The sequence below is a fragment of the Salvia hispanica genome, chromosome 3 (genome assembly GCF_023119035.1).
Source record: "Salvia hispanica cultivar TCC Black 2014 chromosome 3, UniMelb_Shisp_WGS_1.0, whole genome shotgun sequence".
In the NCBI taxonomy this organism is placed as follows: domain Eukaryota; kingdom Viridiplantae; phylum Streptophyta; class Magnoliopsida; order Lamiales; family Lamiaceae; genus Salvia; species Salvia hispanica.
In genome coordinates, this window is record NC_062967.1 from 18,041,459 (window position 1) to 18,053,185 (window position 11,727).

An 11,727-nucleotide genomic window follows, 5' to 3' on the forward strand; every position below is an offset into this window, starting at 1 on the left:
CATTCCATAGTAATAGAGTCACTTTACCATTTTGATACGTTCCACAGTGATAGAGTCATTTCTCCTTCTCTCAGGCACAAGTGTGAGGCCTTTGGAGATGGGCTCCTGTCAGGACAGTGGGTTGAAGGTCTCCTCTCTAACGGGCCGCTATGTACCCTGATTGAACCCCCTCATAAACTGTCGGGCCGGGGTGTGGGGGTGGCCAGGGTGACCGCATCACCTTTTGCTGCAAGAGTCATTTCTCCTTTTAGTAAAGGTCAACACATTTTTCCACACCTACTTTACTCTCTCTTACTTTATTCTCTTTTCATCTCTCTACCTTTTTTATTTTCCACTTTACTCTCCCTTTACTTAACTCACCTAACACATTTTTTCTTAATCTCGGTGACGAAAAAAAACGCTTCCATTACTATGGAACGAAGGGAGTATTAATAATGGTTAAAAAATCTATTGTTAACATAAAAAATACTTCATTTGTACTATTTTATTACTCTCTTTTTTCCTCTATTCTCTTTTCATCTCTACTTTATTTTTTGAGTTAACTACAAGATAGGTCTCTACATGCTCTTATATTCCACCAGCAATAGAGCCCCAAAACGGCCGGCCAAATTTGGGGCTCTATATGCTCTTATATTCCTTAACAAGGTACATAGATAAAAGATCAATAATATAAGTGTGATCCTGCTATAATTATAGTACTGTTTGACTTCCATATATATAAACCATACAAATTAGCATGTGCTTTCGATTTCTTTGGTTCTCTTCTATAAGCAAGCCTTTGCAAAACAAATCACGAAAAACGAATCCAACTCCCAATCCGCGTTCGTGAAAGAGTAGTCAGACAACACGTGATATCAGAGCACGCTCCATTCTCAACCTGTCTTGCTTGTGGAGAAGGTTAATGGTGGATTGAGGCTAACATACTATAGCGAGCTACCTATGAATTTGGCACGTGTGCCATACTGCAGTCTGCAGCTCAAATCGTCATGACCTAAGGTCGACTCTTGAGTTCCAATCACGACCAAATACAAAATTAACATATATCGAGCATCCACAAGATGAGGGAAAACATTACAGGAACGTAGTTTATTCAGTAGAGCAACTACATGACCTAATTTCACGAACCCTACGAGAGGTGGGCTGCTGCAATGTTTAAGGTATTCTCACATCTCTGAAAACAACGACAATAGGCACATGCGAAAATTTATAAGCTGGAGGTATAAGAGAGAATAAAGTGTAAAATCTATTGAAATGAGTATTAACTCTTCTTGTTCAGAGATTTAAGGCAACTTTTTTTAAGGAAATATACTTACATTGAGCATGACAACAAAAAAGAGAAGAGATTGGAAACAGCTATATATTCCTGTACACAGTTTTATCGGATCGATGAGCTTTGAACATGTTGATCAAACCGCGTATGTCCCATGCCGCTTTTACAAGGAAAAATGATGTTACCTTGTCATGACTTTTTCACGCAAGGTAGTTGTATATTTGTGGGTTGTTTTTGTCGCGCTCCAGGTACTCTCGGTCGATGAGGCTCTCAATCCTCTTCTTCAGGTCAGCCGGTTTTATTGGAAACTTGAGCTGTATCATCAACAAAAGACAGGTGAACCAAATCAAATCTTTATACTCCCTCCGTCCCATAAAAATATGTGCATTTTCCATCTTTGGAAAGTTATCCCAATATATTACCCATGTACATCAGCTTATTTACAACTTATACCACCATTAAACACTGCTAATAATGTGTGGGTCTCACTATCCACTAACACTACTTTAACTACCCTTCTGTTCTCTCTTACTTTACCAATTTTGTCTTAATTCTCATGCCATATCAATTGCCCATATTTTTATGGGACGGGGGAAGACTCTGTTTGATTTTGATCAATTCTGTTTTATGCCCCGAAAACTCAGGTGGCAACTAACCGACCAGATTCAAATGTGATTTTATTTCGATTTTTTGTTATTTCACATCTCTGCTAACACAAAATTAAATACGTAAACTTTAAGATTGCTCATGTAGAATTTGGGATGTTATGTTACTTATTTTGGTGCTAAAATTTAAAATAAAAAATTAAGAAACCAAGTTGAGAGTCACTTCTAAGTTCTAACAGACCGAACCAAACCGAGCCGAATCGCTCTACCCTAGGATAAATAGACTCGGTATCAAGACAGAATATATATGTAGAGTTTGAGCATTTTCATTACCTGCTGAAAGAGTTCAGTGATCAGTAGTGTGTGGCTCAGTACTTTTCTAGTCTTCATTATACGAACAATAGCAGCATCGACCTGTACGATCATGAATAGTAAAGCGCCAACTGAATTAGTGGATGAAACAAGATGATATCAATAAAGAAACAGATTAGATGTCTTTGATCAGACCTGATATTGACGATCTTGGAAAACCCTTTCTGTGGTGCTTGTGTTCTCCTCAACTGTTTCCTTCATCTGAATCGCGTTAACCTGCTTACAGAGTTGGTCAGCCATGTCATCCGCTATACTAATAAGATTGTCAATCGCAAGGATCACCAATGAGAAAAAAAAGTGGCTTACCTTTATACGATAAAGTGGAGCAGTAAATTGATCGTTGAAGACAAAGGAATCATCATCATCGACATCTCTGCCTTTAGGAATCTGCAAGAGCAGTTCTATTACTGAAAGGAAATAGTTTCCGATGGCCAAGAAAAAGAGAATGAATACTCACTTTTTGAAGGACCCGAACCTTTCCACACGCGAGGGACTGCAAAGTCCTCCTCAGCTCTTTATCCTCGATACCTGTAGCTTCTTTTATATCTTGAAAGGAAAGATTTAGTGCATCATTGAACAGCATCAATACAACAGTCTGTGTCACAGAACAAATGTGAGATTATAATTAAAGACAATGCCAAATGGAAAGAAGAGAAACTTGTATAGCAGCAGAATTTATAATCTTTATAAAACTGACCTGAAACAGAGAAACAGCGAGCTCCTTTTTACCCTTCGGGAAATCTGCTTTAAGAACACAATGACCTAACGAGTTTTGCCACATCAATCGCCTCCCACTATACTTGCTCAAGTAAAACTCCTTAAAAATGTCCTGAAAAAAAAAGGTCGACATGGGAGACGTTATTCCACGAGACAGTAGAATTCAGTAATGCTTAATTAATTACAAACCTATCAAACCTGGTAAACATTGAGCTCGTGCGGGAGCCGTACATCCATGGGAGGATAGGTCGGCCAATACCTGTAGATTTTTTGAGTGACCAAGTGAATAGTATGTGAGGTTGTTGATATCAATAGGAAAGCAATAAAATGCAACTTACCCAGTGGTTAAGACATGAACGCTCATCTCAATCCCAGACGGGAGTTTTGTCCGAGCTTGAGATGATTGCTTGAATGATTCGTTAATCTCTTTAGACAATTCAATGTCCTGGATTGTAGCAGAAGCAATTCAAACATATCCCCTAGAGTGTTAGAACTTTTTGGAAAATGGGTCAATAAACCAAAACTTATACACATTCTGAATAATTCTGATAAACATATAAGACAGGAAGCCCTAACTTAACCCAAAACCATGGTCAAAGGTAAAGGGTTGACTCCCTCTTATATGCTATTCCACACTTTCGTGTGAAACCGATGTGGGATCGTATCAATCCATCCCTCTTTTAAACCGGACGTCCACGCAAGGTGGCAAACCCAAAGCCACGGGCCCACCATTCCCTTTGCTGCCCTTTCCCTTCGGGCCCACATTTTTCAGTGGCACTCCTTTGGTCACACCTACGGGTAGCCCCTTTCCGTAGGACATCCGGATCCACGTTCACCGCACCAAATTGATAAACATATAAGATAGGAAGCCGTAACTTAACCCTAAACCATGGTCAAAGGTAAAGGGTTGACTCCCTCTTATATGCTATTCCACACTTTCGTGTGAAACCGATGTGGTATCGTATCAAATTTGCTATTTAAAGATTGTGGTTATAAATACATTAGCCATCGAGCTTTCAAATACAAAACTGATACACACCTTGAACATTCCTTCGAGTTTGTTTGTAAATTGACTGCCGCACTCAGTTTTCAACTGCAATAATATATCACAATCTTTTACTTGCCGGCTGATAAAAATAAAATAAAACTGGTGCAAGTCGAGGAATATACTGAAAAGTAAAGGTTACCTTGGTAATCATAGATTTCTCTGCATCAATAGAAGCACTTTTACTCAACAAGAGCCTTTTAGCAAGATCTTTCTTGTAGAAAGCTTCAAATACATCCTTGCCCTAATAAAGGAGTGAGAAATACAATTTGGCAACAAAATTTGCTAAGTTTCAAAGTAAATGAACAATGACAGAATTCAGATCATAATTAAAGCTTGCAAGCTTGTATTCACCTGGATGAATCTGAACAAGACCAACACTTTATCAAGTGTACCCTCCAATTCCTCTTCTGAGGTACCCTTGTTTCCAGCACGAAGCTTCTCATCAACGAATTTGGCGATTAGCTCAGCAGGCCAATTCTGGAAGAGAGCGTATTATCAGGCAGTTAATAAGATAAATTGATCAGATCAGCATGACTCAATCGAATGGCTACGGAAGTTCAGCTTCCAGTCTAATCAGAAACAAGAATTTACACCAGTGCATGAAACCAACCCCAGTGATCAATTTAACCATCTGAGTTCACAATGTTGCCCTAGTTTCTATGAGGTGATGAGATATGTTTTGGATGATTTATTTTAAAATTTAAAACTATTTTAATCTTTAAATTTATGCAAGTTGTGCACCGGATTCATGGTTAGATAGAAAGAATCAAAGAATAAGGTGTAAGTGGGGTTCCACTACAATGATATATACAGTTAAAAAAAATTTAGGTAGGCCCCATCAAAAGCACTAACTGAAAATGATATGAAACATGATTTTATTGTAATGTTGAAATGATAATTGGAAGCAAACAAGCCAATAATTTCTTTCATATTTTCCCTGCTCATATACCTGCCGGATATTAATGAGATGTTCAAATGCATCTTTGATGGTGTTGCTAAACGCTTCATTTTTGGAGAAGCTTTCTTCCCATATTCTGTCAAGATTAGCCTTAAATTCCAATAAACTCGACACCATCTCTCTGTCCTTCTCTTCGTCCATGACAACACTCTGACCAGTTCTTCGGATATACTGATTCAGGGATTGCCTCAATGATTCAAGAGCATCAACCCTGGAAAAGAGCATATACATCCTCCGAAGGTCTTCGATACGCTTGCCATCCATAAGTGTCATGAAACCCTGCAAAGTAGTTCAGGATTACTAGGCTATTCTTACATAAGCACGAGGAAAGAAAGTTATTTCTGTTTGTAATTGTGTCCAAAACAGCCACCTTATCGAGAATGGCAGTTACATGGCGTACGAGCAGCTGCCTTTCTGCAGTGGCTACAAGTGGCTTTCTTGTATTTGCATCGAGATAAATTAGACATCTTTCGTTTTCTTCCTGCAACCTCATCTGGGAAAACACAGCCATATAAGTTTCTAACAGTGCTTGAAGGACACAAAACACATTACTAAATGACACATGGATTGAGCTCGACGAAGCAGGGAAGATTTAATGTTCAAAGCAACAAGAATTCGTACCTCTACATGCTTTAAATAATCTGGAACATCTGCTTGTTGCATGTATTTAACACCTTCGCCTGCATAAAACTCAGATGTACCTTCAAGGAATGGCTTCTCGAAGCTATCTGGATAGATACCCAATGCAGTAAACATTTTTAATAGATGATTAAGGAGAGTTCTATCAACTGCTTCGCCTAGTCTGCAGTTAAGAAAATTAGGCGATTAATATAGAATCGAGGCAATTCTTAAACCAGTGAAGAGCTACACAGTTATAGGCGAAAGCTGTAAGGACGACCGTCATTAAACAAAAGGTGTGTAAACAAGAAAGCTGCAACTTACCTTTCACCCTCAATCATTTTTAGAAGACCGAATACAGTTTTACGCTCCACTTCTGAAGCTAGGACAAGATGTTTGTGGAAAAGCTGCAAGCCCATGTCCCATAATGAGCGAACATTCGGTGTTTGCTTCACGTATGTTCTATCTAAATATAATGCTATACCCCGGATCATCAGCATCTGGTCACAAAAATCCTGCCATTGCTTCTGAACAAGTGATAAGAAAACAACCAGATCTTCACTTTGGCCGACTAAAGATTGAAGGGCAGAAGATATATAGGTTTCACACTCCTTCTCGATCCGCTGATAGAGACTACCCCCCATTTTGTGCAGGCAAAGATCATTCACCGCCTTAAGATGATAATCACCGAATCAGCATTTACTGATACCCTGAGGGAGAAAATAGAGCATAAATTTACCTGATAGAGTTTCTCCAAGTCACATGGATTGGGTTGCTTCAAAAATATGGCACTGATAGCCGACTTGAGTGTTGCCCAAGTATTTTCCTCGAAATTAACAGGCAGCATCGGTTTGGCTTCAGAAACAAAAAAACAGGAACTAATAAAAACTTGTGAAAATTATCATAGATTTTACATGAGACTGAAACAGTTGAATACAGTCTGCTATCACTTTTCAAATTTACGGTCCCATTATCTGCCGGTTCCACATTATCATTCACACCACATTTAACAATAAAAGAAAATGCAGTTACAATTTGCACAGCAGGCATCCCACAAATTTTCTACAGTTTCAAATCTGTCCGCTTTCATCAAGGTAACATTCATCAATAGATGTGTATGAATGAACAGCTTAAAATTTACATCTAGAAGTTAAATCTTCCCACATCATGAATGCAACTTTAACTTATGCCTCACCAAGATAGAATGCAATACACCAAAAGTGACTACTAAGCCCCTCTAATCCTTTTACACAAGAAAGACATATTAGTGGACTCAATAAACCTAATTTAAGCAAGCTGCTTTTACATCATATTTACAAAAGTTCAAATGCGATCCCTGACAAACTTTCATGAACAACATTTCTTGTTAGCACAGTATCCATTTGTATATCTCATCTGCTTGCAACTTCTGCTAACTGATATTTCAAATTCCAAAATTCTTGAAGAAGACAATCTTAAAAGACAGCAATTGACATGACACCGTGGATATTAAAGAAAAACACTCCTCCCAACTTACTATTTGTAGCAGAATTCCACAGTTATACCATACTAGAATTAGAAAGTGACTAGCGATTAGTTTATCTACTACTTATATGTTTCTGCCATTCAGGTATCCATTTAGATTCAATCTTATTATTGACTAAATTCCAGATGGATATATTCTACAGAAAACTGTCAAAGAACAAAAGCCAATAACTACCTCCATATAAAATTTGAGTATTTAACATCCAATTTAACAGTAAAGCCAAAGAAACAAAATCCGAGAGCCAGTAAATTCCTATCCTATTTCTTATATGCAGGTTACTTCATAAAACCATCAGAAATTCGGCCCAGTATTTATATCTGAAAAGGACACTATATTCCAGCTCCTAAATTAAGATCATAAACACCAAAACTAGAAAAATACTCCTAAATTTCACTTTTTAAGGGTACATTTCAGTAGAATGAAACAAAAAAATCCACTCAATCTATTTCTAGAAGTCGAAACAATCCCAGATCTCCGCACACTACAAACACATTAGAGTCCAACCCCGAGTGCTTCAAAAAATCAATTCATTCACCTCAAAAACGGCAATTCGACCCCAATCAGGCAAACATATAAAAACCCTAAAAATCCTCAAACAAGCACAAACTGCAAAAATTCGACCAATAAACTCCAAATCTCTCACCAAATTCATCCACACTCAATACACACTAGCCAATTTCACAATCAGCAGCACCGAAATGCCCCCCAAAAATCCAACCCCAAAGTTAAAAATAAAATAAAAAAAACCTTTATTGAGCTTAATTACGAGCTTCTTCGTGGGCTGCGGAAGGGTGGCCTTCTTCCTAGACAAATTGGCCGTGACGCCGCCGGCGGAGGCGGTGCCGGTGCGGGCGAAGGCGCTGGAGGGGGACGAGGCCCCGAGCGCGGCGTCGGCAGGATCGTCCTCAATCATCGGGGAGAGGGCGGGGGAGTCGGAGAAGTGGACGTGGGGAGTATTGTGAGACTTGGCCTTCTTCATCGCGGGGAGAATTGGAGATGCGGCGGCGGAATGAGGGGAGGAGGAGCGTTTGCTGGGGTTGGAGGTGGAGGTGGAGGCGGGGTGAGACATAAGAGAAAGAGTGATGAATCTGCTCAAGGGAAGCTCCAGCTCTTCCTCATTATAGGGGAGAAGAAGCTCTTTTTGATTTTGCACAGAATTGCAATCAATTATTTACAATTGAATTTGATGGAAAATGGAGTAACGTGTTTTTTATTTTTATTTTTATTTTTATTTTTATTTTTATATTTTAAATTTATTAGTGTATAAAGTACTCCCTTCATTCCATTCAAGATTGTCACATTCTTGAGTGGTACGGGATTTTAGGAAGTGTTGTTAGGTGTAATCAAGTAAAAGGAAAAAAGTAGTTGAATATTTTAATGAGGAGAGAGAAGAGAGGAGGTTATTTCCAAAATAGGAAAATGGTCATCTTAATTGGGACAAACAAAAAAGGAAAAGTGGTCATCTTAAATGGGACGGAGAGAGTATAATTAATTAGCCAATAGTTTTACAGAGGGATGACCTTGTACAATTTTTAAAAATTTTAATTACTCGTTCTTATCGTTCTTACATAGTCCTAGTAATAATTTTATTTTGCCATACGTGTTCATCAAATAATCATGGAGACGCTTTCGATCTAAGACCCGACTAAGTGAGTGGGTTGCACTGTAGTTTAATGTATTTGGTGAATTTTGTAGAGAAAATAGATAGATTTTTTTTTAAAATTGGTGAAATTGGATCCCAGAGCCAAAGGCCCGCTCGGACGAGTGTAACCTACTGGAAATACCACGCTCAATTTTTTACGCCCGCCCGTGTGATCTAAGAAACCCATGCAACCTGAGCATGCCTTTGCCTCTAGGATCCAATTTCACCAATTTTTTTTTTTTTTTTTTTTCTAGTCTATTTTCTCTACAAAACTCACCAAATACATTAAACTACAATATACCCATTAATTGATTGAAAATACACAAATTAAACTACAAAAACTCAGTAATAAGTACATCAACAAGTGCAAATATACTCCTTGCATACCTAGGGATTTTCTCTCAATTAATCGTAGTATAAATTGAACAATTAGTGAGATGCTACCACATCTTACCACATCATAGCTCAAAAGGGTCTTTTAGGGGTTGGAATTCATTTTGTCTTTCTTCTCGTGTGCACCTCTTTGCCATTATTGCATTTGGGTGATCAAATGCATCGTTTGATTATTTTGGAGGAGCTGATCTTTCCAATATCATTGCTCGATTTGGTGCCACTTTGATGTTCATTTTGCCAATTCTACCGTTGGTCCCAAAGCTATTGACTTGTGGCAGTTTGCTCATTCCACCGCCCTTCAAATATATGGTTCACTGTAGTGTAGGATTGTTGTAGGTATTCATACCTCCTCGAGGCTCGACCACACCATGCAAAAATCCAACTTGCATATGAAATAAAACACAATTGACACATTACAAAACCCTAATAATTCATATAATCAATTCTAATCTACAATAATCAAATTCATATAAAGGAATTAAAGCTTTGCACAAAATTATAATGATGGAGAAAAAGAACTCTTTGAAAATCTCTAGTAAAAGATGACAGAGGATGTAGAGAATTGTTAATTTAGGTGTAGGTATGTGAATTTGTGGAAGATTTTTTGAGAGAATAGAAAATAATGTTGGTCTTTTGTACCAATTTATGGAGTATCATTATTACAATAAAATATTTTCTCACCATATTAGTTATAAATCCACATCATTCAAAGATAAATTAGCTATACGAAAAATAATATGAATCGAGATATAATCTGGATCCTCCATTTTTGGATTATTAGTAATTAGACTAAAATCATTATTGTAAGATCATTATTATTTTTTCCTCTTCGAAGTATCAAGTTATTTGTTCTCATTTTAAGAAGGGATTATTAGACTAATACGACGATATACATACTCTGACTATATATATTGATAAATGTAGTATCGATAGAAAGGGTTTGTATTATTTCTTGATGATTATCATTATACACATGGTAACAATATATAATACTAAGGGCCCCTATACATGGTAAACCTAATTAGCTTAATTACATTGATCGCAATCTTCTATCTATGGTAAGGAATGATTCTCGTGTATCTCCCGTCTGATATAGTGCAATCTTCTCCAACACTTCCCCTCAAGTTAAGCGACGGGGTTTCCGATGCTCAACTTGCACAACACTTCTCGAAATAGCTTCGAGTTCACCGCCTTTGTAAGGATGTCTGCCAGCTGATCTTCAGATTTGACATACGGCATCTCCACTATCTTTTCCTCAAAATTCTCCTTTATGAAGTGTCTGTCTACTTCGACATGTTTAGTCCGATCATGTTGGACTGGATTCTCCGAAATACTGATGGCCGCCTTGTTATCACAAAATAACTTGCACGTCTGAGATGAGTGCAAGCCTAATTCTCGCAGAAGCCTCCTTAACCATAGTAGTTCAGTCAGTCCACTCTTAATCACACGAAATTCAGCCTCCGCGCTAGATAGTGCTACCACTTTCTGTTTCTTGCTTCTCCATGTCACAAGATTCCCTCCAACAAAGGTAAAGTATCCCGCAGTGGATTTCCTATCATTCGGGTTACCCACCCAATCTGCATCAGTAAATCCATGTATTTCCAAGTGTCCATGTTTTTCGAACAGGAGTCCATGTTTTGCTGTACCCTTCAAGTATCAGACTATCCTTATTGTCGCTTCTCAGTGTTCCTCTTGCGGTGCATGCATAAATTAACTCACTATTCCCACCGCGTAGGCAATGTCTGGCCTCGTATGAGATAAGTAAATCAATTTCCCAACTAGCCTTTGGTATATCTCCCTGTCCGCCAGTTTCGCCTCCTCTTTCATTACAATCCATGATTTTGGACCATCGGGGTGTCTACAGGCTTACAGTCTATCATCCCAACTTCTGCCAAGAGGTCGAGTATGTACTTTCTGATTTATGAAGATCCCCTTTTTCGACCTTAGCACTTCTATTCCTAGGAAGTACTTAAGGAGTCCTAGATCCTTCATCTCGAATTCATTGAACAAGTTTCTCCTGAGCTCGGTTATTTCCTCTGTATCATCTGCAGTGATAATCATGTCATCTACATATATAATCAGACACGTAATTTTACCTTCTCTTTTCTTGATGAATAGTGTGTGGTCAGAATTGCTCTGTTTATATCCATACTTCTTCATCACCTCCGTGAACCTCCCAAACCATGCCCTCAGAGATTGCTTAAGTCCGTACAATGTCTTTTTCAGCAGGCACACCTCTCCAACCTGGAATTCACTGGTAAAACCGGGTGAAGGCTCCATGAAAACTGGTTTTGGTAATTCCCCATGTAAGAAGGCATTGGTCACATCGAACTGGTGAAGTGGAAAATCCTTGTTAGCAGCAACAGAAAACAACACTCTCACAGTATTAATCTTTGCCACATGTGAGAAAGTCTCAACATAGTCAATACCATAGGTCTGGGTGTACCATTTTGCCACGAGTCTAGCTTTGTACCTTTCTATCGTGTCGTCCGGCCTTCGCTTTATAGTGAACACCCATCTGCACCCAACTATCTTCACTCCTTCAGGCAACTTGCCCTTCACCCACGAATTGTGCCTCA

General features: G+C 38.4%; 1 protein-coding gene across 6 annotated transcripts; it reads right to left on the reverse strand.

Annotated features, from left to right (window-relative positions):
- On the reverse strand, positions 1-8,268 carry LOC125213882 (cullin-4-like). Of its 6 annotated transcripts, XR_007175036.1 has the most exons (19): positions 7,861-8,268; positions 6,328-6,443; positions 5,913-6,259; positions 5,592-5,772; positions 5,341-5,463; positions 4,962-5,249; positions 4,364-4,489; positions 4,152-4,253; positions 4,004-4,057; positions 3,303-3,409; positions 3,163-3,223; positions 2,945-3,076; positions 2,705-2,842; positions 2,554-2,634; positions 2,383-2,463; positions 2,209-2,289; positions 1,456-1,584; positions 1,314-1,363; positions 651-1,171 (listed from the first exon to the last, which is right to left on the reverse strand). XR_007175036.1 is itself a non-coding variant. In XM_048114660.1 (18 exons), exons 1-17 carry the CDS (start codon positions 8,180-8,182, stop codon positions 1,471-1,473), a joined length of 2,454 nt encoding a protein of 817 aa, XP_047970617.1. In that variant the 5' UTR covers positions 8,183-8,268; the 3' UTR covers positions 1-226; positions 1,456-1,470. The 6 variants fall into 6 exon arrangements, 4 of the variants coding, with proteins under 4 accessions (XP_047970617.1, XP_047970618.1, XP_047970616.1 ...); XM_048114660.1 differs by lacking the exons at positions 651-1,171; positions 1,314-1,363 and adding an exon at positions 1-226; XR_007175035.1 differs by having other exon boundaries at positions 1,314-1,584; positions 7,861-8,267.
- Between the last annotated feature and the right edge of the window lie 3,459 nt (positions 8,269-11,727).